Genomic DNA, 22,279 nt, shown 5'->3' with positions numbered 1-22,279 from the left:
TCAGGTGCCCCTGGTTTGGCCTTTTTTTTTTTTTTATTTTTTTTATTTTTTTATTTTTTTTAACGTTTATTTATTTTTGAGACAAGGAGAGACAGAGCATGAACAGGGGAGGGTCAGAGAGAGGGAGACACAGAATATGAAGCAGGCTCCAGGCTCTGAGCTGTTAGCACAGAGCCCGACGCAGGGCTAGAACTCACGGACCACAAGATCATGACCTGAGCTGAAGTCGGCCGCCCAACCGACTGAGCCACCCAGGCGCCCCGGTTCGGCCTTTTTTAAAAAAGTGTTTTACATGGGTGCCTTGATGGCTCCGTTGGTTAACATCCTACTCTTGATTTCAACTCAGGTCATGATCCCACGGTCATGAGATCAAGCCCCGAGTTAGGCTCTAGTGGGCATGGAGCCTACTGAAGATTCTCTCTTTCTCTTCCTCTGCCCCTCCTCAACTCGTGTGTGTGTGTGTGTGTGTGTGTGTGTGTGTGCGCGCGCGTGCAAGCACGTGCTCTCTCTCTCTCTCTCTCTCAAAAAAATTTTTTTTTCCAGTTCCTCCCTGGTTGTGGTCATGTTTTCATTCTGGTCACCTCCCAGAGCATATTTTTAATGGAGTTTATTTATAGTAGTTGTTTCAGTTTCTGCTAATTCAACCATGTCTGTACAATTTTGGGTCTTCATGTAGTGATTTGTTTCCCACTTATTTTCCTACTTCTTTGCATGCTTCGTAATTAAAAAAAATGTTTTCAGAGAGAGAGAGAGAGAGATCGAGCCAGGGGAGGGGCAGATAGAGTGGAGAGTATAACAAGCATGATCCATGCTGTCAGTTTGGAGCCCAACACAGAGTTCAGTGCCACAAACCACGAGATCATAACCTGAGCCGAAATCAGGAGTCAGATGCTTAACCAACTGAGCCACCCAGGTGCTGCGCATGCTTTGTAATTTTTGATGGATGCTATGCGTTATGAACTTTATGTCTTAGGGTGCTAGATTTTGTCATTTTCTGTTAGGGAGTTTTGGGCTTGTTTTAGCAGGGAATTAAGTTACTTTGGATCAGTTTGATCATTTCAAGTCTTGCTTTTCTAGTTTGTCATGGCACATGTGGGTCTAGGTCTAATTTAGCCCTTCTAATAGGCATTACTCTTCTGATGACCCTTTTATAGGTCTTGTATATTGATTGAGATCTGTACTCTGGCTGGTGACAACACAAACTGTTCCCTGCCCTTTATGAACTTCCGGAGTTATTTGGCCTACTGTTGTCGAGTAGTTCTTGTTTGCTTTGGGTAGTTTATTCTTATTCACGTTCAAGGAGACCGTTCTGCAAAAATCGGGAACTCTCTCATGTAGCTCCCTCCTCTCTTTGTTTTTTGCCCTACAAATCTAGCTCCTTTGGTTTCTACAAACTGCAGTTAAGATTTTTTTATCAAATCATTGAGACTGACTGGCTCCACTGGGTTCCGCCTTCCTATGTAGTAGTGTCCAATAATTGCTTCTAGGTAGAATACAATTGCTCTTTCTGCTCCTGGTCCTGGGTCACCAGTGTTATCACTGTATTGGTTAGTTTGTATTTTCTTGAATTCTTTATATACATGAAATCATAGAAATATGTTTTGTTTGGCATCTGGATTCTTTCGTGCAGCATGATAATTTTGAGATCATCCATATTGTGTTTATTAGTGGTTCATTCCTTTCTGCTGCTGAATACTGTTCTATTATGTGGTTATACTACATTTTTTAGGTGTCCCACACTAAAGTTAGAGGTCTACATCGTCAAAGCAAATGTATTTATACTATTTTCATGCTATGTTGAAGGTATTAACTTATTGGTATTGTAAAATTAAAAAGTTAAATTATTTTTATACTCTTCATTGGTTCGTTCATTTTAATTCAGTTTTCCATTGACTAATTTTTTTGAAAGATCTTTTAAAAATTTCTTTACTTCAGGTGTTTTTGTGGTCGTTTGGTCAAGCAACATGCTTGTTTTACTGCAAGTCTTGCCATGAAATACTCAGATGTGAAATTGGGTGACCATTTTAATCAGACATTAGAAGAATGGTCTGTGGAAAAGCATACAGAACAGAGCCCAACAGATGCTTATGGAGTCATAAATTTTCAAGGCGGTTCTCATTCCTATAGAGCTAAGGTATGTCACATACTTGATTTTTTAAAATTTCATTTATCTTGTTATCTAAATAATATATATTTGTTGTCTGAAGATTTATGTAACAGTAAGTCAGGAAATTAGTCTCAGCCATTTTGTTATGTATTTTGAAGTTATTTGTATAGGTGCATATAAATATAGAAGTATCATATCTTTTTGATGAATTGAACCTTTTATCATTATGAAATGTCTTTTAATCTCATCATTTTTTTTGACAAAGTCTGGTTTTTCTTTTTTTTAATGTTTTTATTTTTGAGAGAGAGAGGGAGAGACAGAGCACGAGCTGGGGGTGGGAGGTGGGCAGAGAGAGAGGGAGACACAGAATCTGAGATAGGCCCCGGACTCTGAGCTGTCAGCACAGAGCCCAATGCAGGGCTCAAACTCGTGAATTGCAAGATCATCACCTGGGGCATCCAGGTGCCTCCAGTGTCTGGTTTTTCTTAAATCAGCATAGCTAAGTTTTTTTTTTTTCTTCCCTTTTACTTTTAACCTTTCCTTATGTTTAAGAGGTTTCTTTTTTTTTTTTTTTTTAATTTTTTTTGACGTTTATTTATTTTTGAGACAGAGAGAGACGGAGCATGAGCAGGGGAGGGCCAGAGAGAGAGGGAGACACAGAATCTGAAACAGGTTCCAGGCTCTGAGCTGTCAGCACAGAGCCCGATGCGGGTCTCGAGCTCATCAACTGTGAGATCGTGACCTGAGCTGAAGTCGGACACTCAACCGACTGAGGCACCCAGGCGCTCCTGGCTCAGTCATTTAAGTGCAGACTTTGGCTCAGGTCATGATCTTGCAAGTCATGAGTTCAAGCCCTTTCTCAGACTCTGTGCTGATGGTGCAGAGTCTGCTTGGGATTTTCACTCTCTCTGCCCCTCCCCTACTTGCGCTTTCTCTCCCTAAATAAATAAACTTAAAAAAAGTGTTATTTATTTTCTAGCTTCTCTGTTCCTAGGGGCAGAGTTAATTCAAGACAGTCTAGTCTACCATTGTCCAAAGTGGAATTCCTTATTTATTCCTTAATCTTTTTTTTAATTTGTTTTCTAAACACTATTTTATGTACCCAAATATAATAATGACTTAAAACTAATGTGGGAAGACCTCGTATAGAACAAATCTCATTGCATTCTCTAGAGTCTTCTCATTTTTGTAGAATTCTGATATTTTGGATTTTGATATTTTAGAATATTTTTCATTGGTATTTGAGCTCTGTAAAGCAGTGGGCAGTATATTGTTTTGCAAGGAACCTTTCTTAGAGATGATTAAAAATGTTTTTCTTCTGGGGTGCTTGAGTGGCTCAGTTGGTTATGTGTCTAGCTTGGGCTCAGGTCATGATTTTGTGGTCCGTGAATTTGAGCCCTGTGTCAGGCCCTCTGCTGACAGCTCGGAGCCTGGAGCCTACTTGGGATTCTGTGTCTCCCTTACTTTCTGCCCCTCTTCTGCTTGCACTGTTTCTCTTTCTCTCTCAAAAATAAATAAACATTTTTAAAAAACCTTTTTTTTAATGTTTTTGTTCCAACATATGAATATTTCAGATTTCTTATGCAGTAAATCATACAAACACATTAGAGAAAATGAATTAGAGTGGTCATAGCAAGTAAGTTTTGTGATGTCACTTAAGACAATTTTCTTAACCTTTCAAACAAGAGTAAATTATACCACAGATGGGACAGCTTATTTTCTATAGAATTTTTCAAAAATTAAACTTGTGAATCCATTTGAACACCTTGAAATATTGAGTAAAAAAATATTTTTGTTATTTTACTGCATATTCAAAATTCTGTTATAAATAGACTGGATCATTGGCATAATTTTCAAAGTTAATACAGTATTTGCCTCTGTTTATAGCAAGAGTTGTAGAAGCTTCCATTTTTTTTCATTATTCTTTTCTCTTTTTCCCTTTTATCATCACTGTAGCTAGCCTTAGCAGTTCCCACTACTGCATACTCATAGTTACACCAAACCATTAAATACTGTGCATAGATAAAGAGTAATTGAGTTTATATAAACAGAAAGAGGAAAATATTTATGTTTTAAAGGTTAAAAATTTGAGTACCACTGCTTCTATAGCTCTTACAGAATGATTTTCCAACTTTAAAATCATTTGTTATTGTTTATTCCTAGGAATGTTAAGTACATTAAAAGCAACCTGTCAAATCTATTTAATAATAATCTGATCTAAATAACATTTTTTTAAGTTGTATAATGTTGAATTATGAAACCTATGAACATATTCAGTTATTTTGTCCTTTTAAAAATCTTTTTTTAGTATGTGAGACTATCATATGACACCAAACCTGAAGTCATTCTACAACTTCTGCTTAAAGAATGGCAAATGGAATTACCCAAACTTGTTATCTCTGTGCATGGAGGCATGCAGAAATTTGAGCTTCATCCACGAATCAAGCAGCTGCTTGGAAAGGGTCTTATTAAAGCTGCAGTTACAACCGGAGCCTGGATTTTAACTGGAGGAGTAAATACAGGTAATGTGATGATTATACCAATTTTATTTAGTGTGTTTATAAATGTTTCATAATATTAATTAGATATTTTAAATAATAGTCAACACCAAATATGAGTATATTCATTTTTTTCTGTTAAATAATTTATATAGTTCCTAAGTATAAATGGTAATTGTAGAAGTATTTGATTTTCATTTAGTCTTAAAAATAATAACTGTAGAGCAGGTATTAACAAACTATGGTCCCAGGCACCAAATCCAACCCACTCATTGTTTTTGTAAATAAAGATTTATTGGAGCACAGCTACACTCATTTGTTTTTGAATTATCTATAGTTACATTTGCGCTACAACAACAGAGGTGAATAGATGTGACAGAGACTGTTTACCTTGCAAACCCTAAAATGTTTATTATTTGACCTTTTACCAGAAAAAGGTTGTTGACCCCTACTATAGAGCCAAGTGTTACTCCTGTCACTCTCTGACTACTGGTAAATTGAACCCAGGATGGCAGTCCATTGCCTAGGCAGTGGTAAGAAGTAGCTTTCAAAATTAATTTTTAATATACTATAATTTTTCATTCCAAGTCTTCTTTACCACATATATAAGTTAGATCTAAAAATGGCAGATTAACTTTAGTGTCCAAAGTAAAATATAATTATTACTGTTTGCAGACATTTAATTCATTATCAACAGCTGGATTTTGAATCTCATTGTATGTCAGGCATTCTTCTGGATGCTAAAGATCTACCATTCCACAAAGCAAAGAAAATATTTACCTTTGTGGAGCTTATATTTTAGCAGGGGAGATGCAGATAACAAACAGATAACTAAATATGTTATTACATGTTAGATGATAAGTGCTATGGAGACATATGAAATATAGAGGAAGGATGGTGAAGGATGGTGGAGGGGGCTTCGTTAATAAGGTGACATCTGAGTAGAAATTGAAGGAAATGAGGGAGCAAGATAAGAATAGTGTGGGACAGAGTATTTAAAAGAAAAGAAACTGCTAGTTTGTTGGAAGAATGGTAAGAAGGGTACAGTGTAGGTAAGTAGAATAAATAAGGAAGGCTAGATGATGAGGTTGGAAAGGTATGGGGGTATGGTGGGTGATGGGATGGGGTGAGTTGGGGTAGAGTGGTGAATAGCAGGGGCAAAGGCACATCATTATATAAAACCTTATAGGCCATTACAAGCAAGCACTTTCACATTTACTCTGAGTAAGAAGGGAAGGTTTAAGCAGAGAGTTGACAAGAACAAAGATCATTTGGATGATGTTTTGAAAATAGACTATGCACAGGCAATGCAGCAGTTGGAAGACCAGTGAAGAGGCTATTTCCATAATCCAGATGAGGAAGGAGATCTAATGCATTCTAAAAATCAAATTGAGTGATGCATTGGTTTTCTAGGGCTTCCATAACAAAATACCACAGGCTGGGTGGCTTAAGCAAAATAAATTTTCTCACAGTTTTGGAGGTCCCAAGATCAAGTTGTTAGCAGGTTTGGCTCCTCCCGAGGCCTCTCTCCTTGGCTTGTAGATGGTCACTTTCTCACTGTTTCCTCTTCTCTGTGCATGTGCATTCCTGGTATCTCTTTCTGGGTCCAAAATTTCCTTTCCATAAAAGGACACCAGACAGATTGGGTTAGGGCCTCATTTACAGTGTATAGTCTCTTTAAAGGACCTGTCTCCAAATACAGTCACATTCTGAGGTGCTGGGATTAGGATTTCAACATAAGAATTTTGGGAAAGATCCAGTTCAGCCAATAACAAGTGATAATGAGGAGTTATATGCTCTTTTGAATTATCTTTTCTACTTTTTTCCTTATTTTTGATTCAGTTGGACAACTTTTGTAGTTGCTTGGTGTGTGTGTGTGTGTGTGTGTGTGTGTGTGTGTGTGTGTTGCTTATGGTCCTGAGCCATACTCTTCATTTTTTTTTAGATGATGTGTAGAACAATAACAAACTACAGTTACTTACATGAGGAATCTAAGAGAGGACTAGGCCTAACAACATGGTAAAAGTTATTTTTACGTGTGTTTCAGGCAGTTGTAGTGATTTGACATTGTGGGATTCTTTTGTTTGTTTTCTTTTTGGTCCTTGTGTTTTCTTTCATCAGTTTGTCTTTTGGACCTCGTTGCTTTTTATCTTTGTATAAAGAAAAATATCACCAATTATAGTGTCATAGATTGAGCACAGGATTATTCTGAAAACAATAACTACTTTCAAATAAAGTGAAATAAATTTTGTATAAACAGGTGTGGCAAAACATGTTGGTGATGCCCTCAAAGAACATGCTTCCAGATCATCTCGAAAGATTTGCACTATTGGAATAGCTCCATGGGGAGTGATTGAAAACAGAAATGATCTTGTTGGGAGAGATGTAAGAATGATTTTAAAAACTTATTATGTTTGAACTTCTGTATAAACAAAACTAGAGTAAGAATAGTGCAAGTCAACTTAAACTATTCATGATCATACTATACTTTTCAAATTATGTTTAAAAAGTATTTTCTTGGGGTGCCTGGGTGGCTCAGTCAGTTAAGCATCTGACTTCGGCTTAGGTCATGATCTCATGGCTCATGGGTTCAAGCCCCACATTGGGCTCTGTGCTGACAGCTCAGAACCTGGAGCCTGCTTCACATTCTCCCTCTCTCCCTCTCTCTTTGCCCCTTCCCCCCCCCTCAAAAATAAACATTAAAAAAATTGTTTTTTAAGTTAATTTCTTGAGGTTTTCTTACTATCCTTTCAAAAATGCATTCATAGATATAAGTAATTGGCATTCTATTATTTAAAAAATTTTTTTTAATGTTTACTACTTATTTTTTTGAGAGACAGAGTTTGAGTGGGGGAGGGGAGAGAGAGAGGGAGACACAGAATCTGAAGCAGGCTCCAGGCTCCGAGCTGTCAGCACAAAGCCTGACAGTGGGGCTCGAACCCACGAACCATGAGATCATGACCTGAACTGAAGTCAGATGCTTAAATGACTGGGCCACCCAGGTGCCCTGTATTATATTATTAGTATGTTTCGGTTTCTGTTTTGTATAGCTATTTCACACCTCTTCCAAATCACGCCAGTCTTTGAAATTAAATTTTTAATGACATTAAGAATTAATTTTATTGTCACTAAGAGTAGTAATCAGTTGCTAGTGTTTTATTTGAATAGGTTAAGGACATGTGAATTGGTTATAAATATTTGTCAAGAGACTACTAAAAAAGAATTACTGAATTATAATGATCACTTTCAAGTGTGATTATATTTCTATTATCAAATTTAAAGATTCTACTTAGGGCTAGAAAAATAGCAATATAACATTTGATTGCTCTAATTCAGTGTCCTTTGTATATTGCTCTTTATTCACTAATAACCTAACAGTTTGTTCACACTACTTATTTATTTTCGGTTTCCTTTGCATGTAATAATAAAATAGTATATATTCTAGGGGCGTCTGGGTGGCTTAGTTGGTTAAGCGTCTGATTCTTGGTTTTGGCTCAGGTCGTGATCTCAAGGTTCATGGGATGTAGTCCCACGTTGGGCTCTGTGCTGACAGCCTGGAGCCTACTTGGGATTCTCTCTCTCCCTTTCTCTGTCTCTCCTCTCCCCTCAAAATAAATAAATAAATAAATAAACTTTTAAAAAATAATACATATTCTGAAATGAGATGAAATACAGTTGTATGGTTCAACCCATTGTTGGTTAATTTTCAGTTGGTTAAAAGCTTGTACTTTTTCACTGGGTGTTGTATGTAATTGATGAATCACTGAATTCTACTCCTGAAACCAGTATTGCACTGTATGTTAACTAAGTAGAATTTAAATAAAAATTTGGAAAAAAAAGTGTTGGGAGAAAAAAAAACCATGAACCTAAAAAAGAAAAGCTTGTGCTTTTTGACACCTTTTTTTTTTTTGACATTTTCTATTTGTTACTATATTGTAAATAGAATTTTACCTCTTACTTGCCTTTATAGGTTATTTCAAAGTTATTTTTTCTTTATATTATAATTAATCCTGCCCACTAACTCATGTTTGCTGTTGTTTAGGTGGTTGCTCCTTATCAAACATTGTTGAACCCTCTGAGCAAATTGAATGTTCTGAATAATCTACATTCCCATTTCATATTGGTGGATGATGGCACTGTTGGAAAGTATGGGGCAGAAGTCAGACTGAGAAGAGAACTTGAAAAAACTATTAATCAGCAAAGAATTCATGCTAGTAAGGGAATTTATAAGTTTGTTATTGTTGAGATCATTCTAGGCTAGATTCTAAAAAGATTCTAAAAAGGTTCTTCGGAGGGTTTATTTCCTTTTGTAGCAAGACAACATACAGAACAACCAAAATGACTGATCATTAGGGGCGACTGGGTGGCTCAGTCAGTTAAGCGTCTGACTTTGGCTCAGATCATGATCTCATGGTTCATGAGTTTGAGCCCTGCTTTGGGCTTTGTGCTGACAGCTTGGAGCCTGGAGCCTGCTTCAGATTGAGTGTCTCCCTCTCTCTCTATTCCTCCCCTGCTCACACTCCTTCTCCGTCTCTCTCTCTCTCAAAAATAAGTAAAGATTAAAAAAAAATAAAAAAAAAGAAAGGACTGATCTTAGGCCAAATAGGAAGTCTGAGCCCAAATAGGGTATTCACATATTGTGGCCAAAGCCACAAAGGTTCATTGGAAGCTCTGTTGCTGTTGTAATCCCCTTGCAGCCCAAGGAATTCAGAAATATTCTTAATGTGTGATGTATTCTAATACATGACTTGAAATTCAAGATTGAAGAGGAAAAAAGGAAAAAAAGATACTTTATTGCAAAGTAAGAATCATCTTGTTTAAAGTTTATAACATGAATAGGTATCACTCTTTGGTAGCTGTGTCTTAAAAATTGATATTCTTGACACTGGTCTGCCTTTCCAACCATGGTCATACTTTCTGATTCAACTTCTAGATTTCTCTTTCAAAAAGAAGAAATTTTATAGTCCTAAGACACCAAGAAGGTGGGCTTTGTGACAAAGTGAAATAGAAATACAAAATTATAGAAGGGTGCATTCAAATTACGTTGGAGTCATATCCTCTCCTAAAATTCAGGAATGTTTTAGAATCCTACATTTATGTGTATTGGGATTCTTTCACTGCAAGTTATTGTAAAAACAAAAATTGGTATTCTTCACTAAATCTTTTCTGTTACTCTTGTAGAGGTCTTGGATTTTTTTTTTTATCAGTTACATTTAGGTAGTCCTGACTCATTAATTTTTATGTTAATGTCTCATTGCATTTGAAATCAGAAATACACATTTTAAAAACGAATAAAAACAAATATACATTAGAAGTTCAACTCCCACAGTATTAGAAAGCAAACTAGGGGTGTCTTGGCTGGCCCAGTGGGTGGGGCATGCAACTCTTGATCTCAGGGTTGTGAGGTCAGGCCCCATGTTGTGTGTAGAGATTACTTAAAAATTTTAAAAATCTTAAAAAGAAAAACAAATTGGTGTTATAAATTATTTGTCAAGAGTTCCAATTAGTGAAATATACAAAATAAATCTTACTTTTCAGTGAATCTAAATTCTAGTGCATGCCTAATCATAGAAGTATTGTATTTCTAATTTTGTCATTTAGAACAGATTTTAATTTAATGAAAAAGTAATGTATTCAGTGTTTAACTTATGCAAGATTTGGTATCATGTTGAATACATAAAGTGAAGTCAGCACAGTTGTATAAGAAATTATATTTTGGCTTATTTTTATTTTGGTTTTGATTAAGTAAAAAAATAAGATTAAATTGCTCTATGTTTTGCCTGATATCTTGCAATCTTTTACTTTGTTAAGGAATTGGACAAGGTGTCCCTGTGGTGGCACTTATATTTGAGGGTGGACCAAATGTCATCCTCACAGTTTTAGAATACCTTCAGGAAAGCCCTCCTGTTCCAGTCGTTGTTTGTGAAGGAACAGGCAGAGCTGCAGATCTACTGGCTTATATTCATAAACAAACAGAAGAAGGAGGGTAAGTATGTGATTGCAAAAAAGATTTTAATAACTATGTAAAGAGACTTACGGTTTTTAGAATATTGGATTAATTTCAGTATTTTATGAACATGAAAATTTAAAGTTTAATAATACCTTTAAGGTTTGAGGAAATAGCTTGTCTTATACATTATGGGAATGAATTAAAATATAACAGTCTTCATAGAGGACAATTTTGTAAGATCTATCAAACATACAGAGGCATGTATCTTTTGACCCCTTTGTTCCATTTCTAGGAATTGTTGGTATACGTGTACTTTTACATGTGTGATATACACAAGATTATAAAAAGTTACTCATTACAATGTTTTTTGTAAAAGTAAAAGATTGGAACAAAATAGAATGTGTATCAAGAGGACTAGATAAACAAATTATGGTATATCTACATAACAGTTTGTGGCTGAGAAAGGTTGGTATCCGTACTAGATTTTGGAAGATTACCAAAGTATATACATGGAAAGAGGAAAGCAGTTGAGATGGAACTGGGCAGATGGAAGATAGTGGGAGACTTTCACTATGAATTTTCATTTTTGTATTTTATAATGTTTTATGTCATTATATTTTTGAGCCATATAATGAGAAAATGTGAATGTGGTCGTGTTTAAGATATCTTGGCAAAGTATTGCTTAATACATAATAATGTCTTATAATTATCTTTATACAGTATCTTATAAATGTGAGTACTGTTATAGCAACACATGCCTTGTAAAACAATTAAGAAATAATACAAAGAGAAAAATAACTCCCGTTTTTCCCCCCATATGGCTTGCAGTTGGGAGTCTCATGAAGGAGGATATTTCACTCAGGGTGAAGTACTTAATATTAATACAGTATGTTAAAGGTCTTAACATAGATTCATCTATACTTCATATTAGATTCTACAAATAATAGAAATTGAAATCAGTGAACTAAGTTATGTTTCCTTTCACTCCAGCAATCTTCCTGATGCAGCAGAGCCTGATATTATTTCAACGATCAAAAAAACATTTAACTTTGGCCAAAGTGAAGCAGTTCATTTATTTCAAACACTGATGGAATGCATGAAAAGAAAGGAGCTTGTAAGTAGATTTTGCAGAATAACCCTCTTTATGTCATTCAAAATACATTATAAATTGGTGAAATACTTTTGTTTTAAATTTGGATTTAAAATTTTAAAATATTTTTTAACCATGCAAAGATGTCATTTATTATTTTGTTCAAATGGAGGGATATCATAGAAGGACTATGGTTTCTGTATGGTATTGAGATATACATTTGCATTTCTGTTTTGGGAAAAGTTTAGTAACTAGACCTCCACAGATTATATCTAGAATCAAGCAAGAACTGTCAAGAGTTGTTAATGGTTTCTCCAAAATATATCTGTAGGAGCTTTTGGTTGGCTTGGTCGGTAGAGCATGCAACTCTTGATCTGAGGGTTGTAAATTTGATCCCATATTGGGTCTAGAGATTACTGAAAAAAAAGTCTTAAAAAAAAATATTTAGAAAAGATTTTATTTTACTCTGACTCAGTGCTCAAATTAAAGATCAGTGTTGCTTAATTTCATTCATCTAAACATGGGCTTAAGTTTTCAGAGATAAAATTTTTAACAACTATAATAGGTAGATGATAACATGGTTTGATCTGTTTCGTTTCATGTATTTCATTTTTATACACAATAAAGTTAGTTGAAAGGAAAAAATTATATGGGATTATAATAATCTTTTACTTTATGAAAAATGTTATTAAATAAAAATCTCTCAAGTGGTGTTTCACTTCAGATAATTCAGAGACATTTCCAGTACAAGGATTAAATAAGACATTTATCGGGGCACCTGAGTGGCTCAGTCAGTTGAGCGTCTGACTTCAGCTCAGGTCATGATCTCGCAGTTCGTGAGTTCAAGCCCCACGTTGGGCTCTGTGCTCACAGCTCGGAGCCTGGAGCCTGCTTCAGATTCTGTGTCTCCCTCTCTCTCTGCCCCTTCCCTGCTTGAGCTCTATGTCTCCCTCTCTCTTGAAGATAAATAAACATTAAAAAAAAAATTAAAAATTGAATAAATAAAACATTTCTCATTCAAGAACACACATATATATTACTTGAATTAAATGTTCATTCTGTAGAAATAATGTCAAGATTTACTCAGATACGTAATCTATATTCTCAGGCCATAAGTTGCTTATTGTAGTAAAGGACCTAAAATAGGTCAGAAAGTGAATATAATATTAAACTAAACATTTTGAGTATATTTGCCATTTTTATTTGGTAGATGAGAAAATTTTTTAATTTTGTGGGGGTCTTTTGTTGAAATGAAGTTAATTTCTGACCAAAACCCCAAAAAACTGTATCTCCTATGTGGTTTGAAATTAGTTTGTTTTGTATACCTTATGCCTTAGCTTTGAAAATATAAAGGCATAATATTATGAATTGATCTTTAAATAGATCACGGTTTTCCATATTGGATCGGATGAACATCAGGATATAGATGTAGCAATACTTACTGCATTACTGAAAGGTAAGATTTAGATTTTTTTATTTGTAAGATCTTATTCATAGCCTATTTATATAAGGTAGGACTTTTAATTTGGCTGAATTTGGGGGAATTTTTTAGTAATTATTCTTTGTGGAAGGTAATAGTGCTAGCTTTGTTTGTCAGCAAATGAGCTTTTGTTTTTGTCTTGCAGAAATTTTTAAAATTTTTTAATTTTTAGAAAGGTGTATGCCACCAGACCCATTTAATTATCCTGTTAAGAATGTGTCACATTTTTAATTGACTGAAAAATATATGTTTAAAGGTAATAAGGTATTGGTTGATAGAAATTAGTATGTTCTTAAACATGCTGTTTTCGGGGCGCCTGGGTGGCGCAGTCGGTTAAGCGTCCGACTTCAGCCAGGTCACGATCTCGCGGTCCGTGAGTTCGAGCCCCGCATCAGGCTCTGGGCTGATGGCTCGGAGCCTGGAGCCTGTTTCCGATTCTGTGTCTCCCTCTCTCTCTGCCCCTCCCCCGTTCATGCTCTGTCTCTCTCTGTCCCAAAAATAAATAAAAAACGTTGAAAAAAAAAAAAAAAACCTGCTGTTTTCATTCTGAAAGGAAGTTTGGAAAGAAAACTAGTGGTATATTTGAGGACTAAAGAGTTAATACACATCACATTGAACTGTTGTCCTCTCACATATCTTGCCAAAGACATCCAACTCATAAAACAAACAGAATTACGGTGAAAAATCTTCCTAAAAATTAGAAGCTAAAACTGTGTCTCATCTGGGTGGGTACTTGAAAGTCACAGGTATGCAGTGAAGTGGCCAGAGCAGAGTAAAAGAGCACTAAGCATTCACAAGAATTTCCCAAACATTAGACCATAATAAATTGCCAATAGATTAAACATTTGAAAAATACTGTAATAAAATATAACCTATTTACATCTTGGGAAAAAGACATAATAAGTAGTAGGAAATTCAGAAACTGTAAAGGGAAAAATCAATAAATGGGATTGCCTACATATAAAAAATAAAAAGAGAACTCAATATTTGTCATATAATTTTCTTTATGCTAGCCATTGTGTTTTAGTGGTTTACGTTCTTTATCATTTAATCTTATAACAACCCTAAGAGACAGATTTCCTATTATTTCTTCATTTATAGATGAGGAAATTAAGGAATAGGATTGTGGAGAGACCACAAAGAGTTGTTATAAATTAATAGTAAGGTGATGAATACCTCATGGGAAAAGGAGTCTGAATTTAAGTAAAAATGTTAGCAGAATAATATAAATGCTTGGGAAAAATGTGGAAAGATGGTCAATATTATAATTAAAGTAAATATTAATAAAAGAAGCATTTTACTCCTACTGGGTATTCTTATACCATTGAAAGGTTCTTATAACCTTTTTGGGACATATTTTGGCAGTATATTAAAAGTTTGAAAGTATGTATTCTTCTTCCCAGCATTTTGGCTTCTACAGTCATCCTATTTAAACAAACATGTACCTAAAAATATATTCACCAAAAAATTCAAAATAACCTGAATGCCCACTAGTGTGATTGTTGAATCAAGTTTAGCTCACCTTTAAAAAGTATTGTTAATGTGTATATGAGGTTAATCTGTATGTACTATTATAAGGAACTAAGGGTATGATATTAAGACACATAAAGTAGGCTACTGAATACTTTGTACCGTAGGATGTACTTTTGCATGAACAATTAAAAGTATATGTATGAATTTATATACGTACAGGAAAGCACCTGTAAGGATATTTTTCATAATTCTAACATAGTACTATCTTTGTGATAGAAACAGGTAATTTTTGTTTTATTCCTATTGCATTCTGAAGTGTTTGCAGTAAATGAGGCTGTGTGTTTTCTATAGTTGGAAAATAAAAGTCCTAAGCCCTGGGGTAACCTTATCTCTCTGAGACCGGCTACCTCTGAGCAGTGGCTGACATGAACTGTGTAAGTTAATTAAAAGGAAATGGGAAAGGTTCATAAGTGTTCACATTTTAATGGAGATTAATTAATTGAACTTATTAACTGTTTTCTTTATTCAATTAGGCACTAATGCATCAGCATTTGACCAGCTTATCCTTACACTGGCATGGGATAGAGTTGACATTGCCAAAAATCATGTGTTTGTTTATGGACAGCAGTGGCTGGTATGTAAATATATACACAATGTAATTCACTTAAACTGCATAATAACAAAGTATTTGCTGGAAATGTGATCTGAATTGACATTTTACCTGTCTGCCAAAAATGCAAGATTGGTTTAGCTAAACATTTCTACGACATGCAGATCCATTTAGGATTTCCTAAGTTCTGTTTTGCTCATGATAAAACCTTTGTTATAGGGTATACATCACTAAAAATCCTAGAACTGAAAGAAATCTTAGATATGGTGCCCTATTATACATCTTTGTTTATTAGGGATATTGGCCTGTAATTTTCTTGTGTTGTCAGGATAATGCTAGCCTCATAAAATGAGTTTGGAAGAATTCACTCCTTATTTTTTTGGAAGAGATTAAGAAGGATTTGATTGTTGGTAGAATTCACCAGAAAGCTGTCTGGTCCTGCTCTTCTGTTTTTTGGTAGGTTTTTGATTACTGATTCAATCTCCTTACTCGTAATTGGTCTGTTCATATTTTCCATTTCATCATCATTTAGCCTTAGTAGATTGAGTTTTCCCATTTCTTCTAGGTTGTCCAATTTTTTAGTGTGTAATTGTTCATAGTAGTCTTTTAAAATCATTTATATTTCTCTGGTATCAGTTGTAGCATCACCTATTTTCTGATTTTGAGTCCTTTTTTTTTTTTTTTTTTTTTGATGGGTGCAGCCAAAGATTTCTCAGCTTTTTGTTTATCTTTTCAAACAACTAGCTCTTAGGTTTCATTGATTTCATTGACCTTCTCTATTGTCATTTTAGTTTATGTTTCATTATTTCTATTCTAATCTTTGTTACTTCCTTCCTGCTATTAACTTTGGGTTTTGTTTATTCTTTTTCTAATTCCTTGAGGTATAAAGTTAAGTTTGAGACTTTTAGAAGTTTTTGAGGTAGGCATCTATTGCTATCAGCTTTCCTCTTAGAACTGCTTTTGTTGCATTCTACAAATGATGGTTTATTGTATTTCCAATTTTATTTGTCTCAAGATTTTTTTTGTTTCTTCTTTGACTCATTCATTGTTCAGTAGCATGTTGTTTAATCGTCACATATTTGTGAATTTCCCAATTTTTTTCATGTAATTAATTTCTAGTTAATACCATTGTGGTTGGAAAAGATGCTTGATGATTATCAGTCCTCATAATTTTATCAAAACTTGTTTTATGGCCTGCCATATTATCGATCCTGGAAAATGTTCCATATACACTTGACATGTGTGTTCTGTTGCTTTTGGATAGGATGTTCTGTATATATCTATTAAGTCCATTGAAGGCCAGTTTTTTATTTTTTTTTAAATTTTTTTTAACATTTATTTATTTTCGAGAGAGAGAGGCAGAGAGAGACAGAGCATAAGCAGGGGAGGGGCAGAGAGAGGAGGGAGACACAGAATCTGAAGCAGGCTCCAGGCTCTGAGCTGTCAGCACAAAGCCCAACGTGGGGCTTGAACCCATGAACCATGAGATCATGGCCTGAGCCGAAGTTGAACGCTCAACCAAGCCACTCAGGCGCCTCGAAAGCCAATTTTTTTTTATTGATTTTCTGTCTGGATGATCCATTGATATAATGGGGGGTGTATTAAAGTATCCTATCATTATTGATGTCTCTTAATCCCTTGTGTCTGTAATAATTGTGTTACATATTTAGGTTCTCCTATGTTGGATGTATAAATATTTACAAATGTTATATCTTTTTGTGGATTGACCCCTTCCTTTTTATCTTTTATTACAGTCTTTGTTTTAAAATCTGTTTTGTCTGAGATAAGTATACCTATTCTGTCTTTTGGTTTCCATTTGCATGGAATATCTTAATTCTGTTTCTTCGCTTTTAGTGTATGACTTTACATCTAAAGTGAGTCTCTTGTAGACATCATAGAGATGATGAGTCTTGTTTTTTAAATCCATTCAACCACTGTGTGCATTTTGATTGGAGCATTTAGTCCATTTACATTTAAAGTAATTATTATAGGTATGTACTAATTGCCATTTTGTTCATTGTTTCCTGGCTTGATGGATGAATGGATAAGGTAATTGTATGGAATACATGGAATATTATTCAGCCATAAGAAAGAATGAAATCTTGCCATTTGCAGCAACATAGATGGATCTTGAGATCATTATGCTAGGTGAAATATAAATACCATATGGTCTCTTTTATATGTGGAATATATAAACAGATTGGTGGTTGCTAGAGGTGAGGGGGTGGGGAAGTGGGACAAAATGGGTGAAGGGGGTCAAAAGATTAAAAAAGAAAGGAAAAAAAAGAAATATTCCTATATGTACAAGATAATTCAATATAGTGTTATATCAGATGTTTAGACTAGTTCCTTCAGTGGTCTTTCTCATCTTAACCAAACGGCAACAACCTTTTCCCAGTTTTTGAGATAAGAAGCCTTAGTGTCATTTCTTACTTTTCTCTTTTTCATATATTCCAGTTCAATAACATTTGTAAATGTTTTCATATTTACTTTAAAATATGCAATTTTTTTATCATCGTGGTTCAATCTACTGTCACCCTTCTTCTTTATTGTTTTAGTAGCATCCTGTTTGTTTCCTTACTCTCATTCTTCCTCTCCTATTACACAGAAGATGGATCACATCACATTTATGCAGAGCACAGTCCAGAGCCCTTATGATGGCTTATAGGGTTTCACATCATTTGTGCCATTACTGCCTCTCTTACTTTACATGTTACCACTATTCCCTTTGCACTCTTTTATGTAACCGTATTGGCCTTCTTACTGTTTTTAAAACATACCAATAATATTCCTGTCTTTGTACTTGTGGGGTTTTTTTGGTCTGGAATCCTATTCCCTTATATGCCTGCCTAGACTTGCTTCGTTTTCTTTTTCTGGTTTCCCTTTTTTTTTTTTTTTTTTTTTTAAGTTTTATTAAGTAATTTCTACACCCAATGTGGCTCAAACTCACAGCCCCAAGATTAAGAGTTGCATCCTCCCCCGGTTGAGCTAGCCAGGCACCCCTCTTTTTCTAGTTTCTAACCAAACATCTCCTCAAGTAGGCTTTTTATTGTCTACCCTATTTTAATAGAAGTCCCCTATGACAGCATTTTCTGTGTTCTTCTCTGCCATTTTTTTTCTTTAGTATTTATCACTATGTGAGAAATCATTTATATATCTTAGCTATTTATTTCTCTCTCTACTCCTGGATAGTAAATTTTATAGAAGAAAGACTATTTTTGTTCACCTCCTATATTCACAGCCTGGCACATAGTAAATGCTTGATAAATTTTTGTTATATGTCTGAATCAATAGGAAATTTGGCAAATTGAATGTTCATCCCCACATTGAATTTTTATCCAGCCTTTACAGAGGATGAGCTAAATCTTTTCTATGAAACGTAAACAGCAAAGTGGAGAAAAGTATGCACAGCATGAGCTTCTTTGTAGCAAATTCTGTTTTTGGATGTACACACATTCAGGCATATCTGCATGCACTGTGTAGTCATAGAACCTTTCTGGAAACTGTTACTATGAGATATGTTTGTATAAAGATGGGCAGAAGAGAGAAAGTTTCATTTTATGCCATTTTTGGTATTTGATCGTTTTTTTAAACCATGGAGATGTATTTCCTATAAATAATAAAAAAGTATTTAGTCACTTCCATTCTTACAGGACTTCAGAGGAAGAAATTAATGTTGATCAGCTGTAGTAAAACTCTTTAACAGTAAACCAACCTTTTAGTCCCTTGAATAGCTTCATTGAATTTTTTTATCTTAAGTGTAAAGACTTGGAAAAAGCCGTCATCTTCTGTGTATATATGGTTTATCTCATGGATTTATTAAACACAATGTTACCTATTTGATTTTGTGCTTTACTTTATACTAGAGTTTGCAGCACTATTTTTTCAGTTTTTCCTCTTCGTTGTTAAGAGTTACGCATGGAGTGTATGAAGAAATGCGGAACAAAGCAAATACTTTTTCTTTAAACCTTTTTTTCTTCAGATGTGAAAATTTCGTAAGGCTTTATTGTTGTTTTGGGCAGTGGTTATAAACTCAATTCAGATAGAACACTTCTTTTTTAAAACATTAAGTTTCATTATGCCCTTTTTATTACATGAAAATAAAATTTTATCAAGTACTTACTATACAAATAAAAATATATTGGGGAGCCTGGGTGGCTTAGTCATTTAACCATCCAACTCTTGGTTTTGGCTCAGGTCATGATCTCACGGTTCATGAGATTGAGCTCTGTGTTGGGCTCTGAGCTGGCATTGCAGAGCCTACTTGGGATTCTCTCTCTTCTTCCGTCTGCCCCTCCCTTGCTTGTGCTCTCTTTCTCAAAATAAATAAATGTTAAAGAAAAAAAACAATATAATGCCATATTGTGATAAAGACAAACGAAAGTCATTTATAATAAAAATAGGTATTTCAATGTGACGATACTTAAGAATGGAAACATAAATAGCATAATAAATAATTATATGCTTGCACTTATTTTATGTAGAATCCGTGTAAAATGCTGCAGTTGTGAGTACACACTAATATGGAAATGTTGTTGGTAATTTAAATTCCATGGGGAGCAGAAAAATACCCATTGACAACTACAGGACAAGGAAAGAGCAAAGAAGAGGAACAAATAGGAATTAGAGCAAAAGTAGTTAGAATAAGTAATAACATATGAGAATTATTTGTATGTGATAAGAGAAAGAATTCTAAAATAAGAATAGCATGCCTTGATAAATCAGTGGCTATTAATAGGAGAAATTGAATAAGTTTTACAGTGTTATTAATTAGTTCGGCCTTATTTTTAAGTGCAATGTCAAAATATTTCCCTTGTTGTGACATAGAGCTGAGTGATAAAAAATATTGCAGAAAACATGGGCACCTGGGTGGTTCAGTTGGTTGAGCATCTTATTCTTGATTTCCACTCAGGCCATGATCTCTCGGTTCATGGGATCAAGCCCCATGTTTGGCTCCATGCTGATGGCCTGGCGCCTACTTGGAATTCTCTCTCTCCCCCCCCCCCCTTTGCTTGTGCACTTACTCTCAAAAAATAAATAAATATACTTAAAAACTGCAGAAAACATATCTTCCATGTTGAAATCCCATCATGTATGAGGTGTGCATTTAGTTAGTATCCTTAAGAAGATCTTGGTGACCAGATCCTTTGCTAAGAGATGGAAATAGAGGACAGATTGGAGAAATGGTAATAGAAGCTACTGTAGAGAAGTTGTACATTTATCTAGTAAACTTATGCAGACAGTATCAGAATAAATTGAAAAACAACAGGTTAAAAAAAAAACCCAAAAAACAGCCAATAATTTTGATACTGATTTTCCCCACAAAGTTTTATTTTATCATATGGTACTAAAATATTAAAAATATACAGAAGCAATAATATGAGATATTTAAAATATCTTAATATACATATAAAATATATTAATGTTAAATGCATTAATATTAAATATATTAGTGTTCTATATTTTTTTTTTTTAACGTTTATTTATTTTTGAGACAGAGAGAGACAGAGCATGAATGGGGGAGGGTCAGAGAGAGGGAGACACAGAACTGAAACAGGCTCCGGGCTCTGAGCTGTCAGCACAGGGGCCCGATGCGGGGCTCGAACTCACGGACCGCGAGATCGTGACCTGAGCCGAAGTCGGCGCTCAACCGACTGAGCCACCCAGGTGCCCCAATGTGTTCTATTAATAAAATACCCTTTATGAGGCGCCTGGGTTGCTGAGTTGTTTAAGTGTCTGACGTCAGCTTAGGTCATGATCTTTCGGTTTGTGAGTTCGAGTCCCAAGTCAGGCTCTGTGCTGACAGCTCAGAGGCTGGAGTCTGCTTTGGATTCTGTGTCTCCCTCTCTCTCTCTTCCTCCCCTGCTTACATTGTCTCTCTCTCAAAAATAAATGATTTTTAAAAATTGTTTCTTAAATAAAATATAATACCCTATTAATGATACTTGAAATTTCTCTATTTGTGTCTCCACTAATTTAACAGCATTTGATTCAGAGTCTGTTGAAGTCTATAAAGAGTCCCTAAAAACTTAAAAGGGGCAGCTTAAAAATACTGGCTGACATACATGGTTTACATTAAACTCAAATGGCACAAATTATATTGCTATTAGGAGATGTAATTTTTCTCTAATGGTGAATAATTTCTGTTAAAGTTCTAAAGAAAACTAAGTACCATCTTATGTAACTAATATGATGTTGTATTTTTGGAAACTTCATTGCAAAACAAACTATGACAATACTTTGTGTTTATATGTAAAGCAGAATTATTGCATTTTCACACATGAAAGTCCAACAGCATAACAAAGTTGTGTGAGATATCGGACAGTCCTTTCTGAGTGAAATTGTCTGGCGTAGTGCATGATATCTGGTATCCTTTGAATGTTAGTAATGGCCCCCAAATAGTGAAATGATCTGTCCAAAAAACCTTTCCTAAACATTGAGAACCATTGCTCTAAGATTTTTTTCCCCCAAATTTACTTGATGATGGATTCTTTCTCCCCCCCCCCCCCCCCCAATATGTAACACTTCTCTCCTGCAGAAATAGTGCTTATGGAGTATTCTTTGGGGAATGCTAGTATAGAGAGGTCTTTTCTTCTATTCCCTTTATACCTTAAGTTCTAGCCTTTTACTATTTTGCATCTTTTTAGTTTGTTCCAAAACTATTCAAGAACAAATAAGTATAAATCCTAGGACTTGCATTAAGAATTATTTGTGTAATTAGAATGTGTGAAATATATTCACTAATTTTGATATTTTAGGTTGGATCCTTGGAACAAGCTATGCTTGATGCTCTTGTAATGGATAGAGTTGCATTTGTAAAACTACTTATTGAAAATGGAGTAAGCATGCATAAATTCCTTACCATTCCTAGACTGGAAGAACTTTACAACACAGTAAGTGTGTGTTAAAATTCTTTGTTGACTAAGCTTTGTTATCTTTGGGAAATGTCATTTTACTTAAACATATCCAATTCTGCTAAAACCTTTAATGATTTGCTTGATTACTTGAAAAAATTGCAGCCAGTCTTAGTGTCCTGTAAGTCTTAGTGTGCTATATGACAATCTGAAACCA

The 22,279-nt window shown here is 34.8% G+C and overlaps 1 protein-coding gene across 2 annotated transcripts in view; it reads left to right on the top strand.

Annotated features, from left to right (window-relative positions):
• TRPM7 (transient receptor potential cation channel subfamily M member 7) overlaps positions 1–22,279 on the top strand; it is a 121,429-nt gene that overhangs the window by 34,072 nt on the left and 65,078 nt on the right. For both annotated transcript variants that reach the window (XM_049611653.1, XM_049611652.1), the window contains exons 4-12: positions 1,936–2,134; positions 4,416–4,629; positions 6,866–6,990; positions 8,648–8,819; positions 10,417–10,591; positions 11,546–11,669; positions 13,029–13,101; positions 15,132–15,232; positions 21,967–22,101. In XM_049611653.1, coding sequence (XP_049467610.1) covers positions 1,936–2,134; positions 4,416–4,629; positions 6,866–6,990; positions 8,648–8,819; positions 10,417–10,591; positions 11,546–11,669; positions 13,029–13,101; positions 15,132–15,232; positions 21,967–22,101 — 1,318 coding nt within the window. The remainder of the gene's footprint in view (positions 1–1,935; positions 2,135–4,415; positions 4,630–6,865; positions 6,991–8,647; positions 8,820–10,416; positions 10,592–11,545; positions 11,670–13,028; positions 13,102–15,131; positions 15,233–21,966; positions 22,102–22,279) is intronic.

Source organism: Panthera uncia (genome assembly GCF_023721935.1).
Source record: "Panthera uncia isolate 11264 chromosome B3 unlocalized genomic scaffold, Puncia_PCG_1.0 HiC_scaffold_1, whole genome shotgun sequence".
NCBI classification, from domain to species: Eukaryota; Metazoa; Chordata; class Mammalia; order Carnivora; family Felidae; genus Panthera; species Panthera uncia.
The sequence above is the reverse complement of the archived record's forward strand: the minus strand, read 5'-3'. Positions and strand labels throughout refer to the sequence as shown.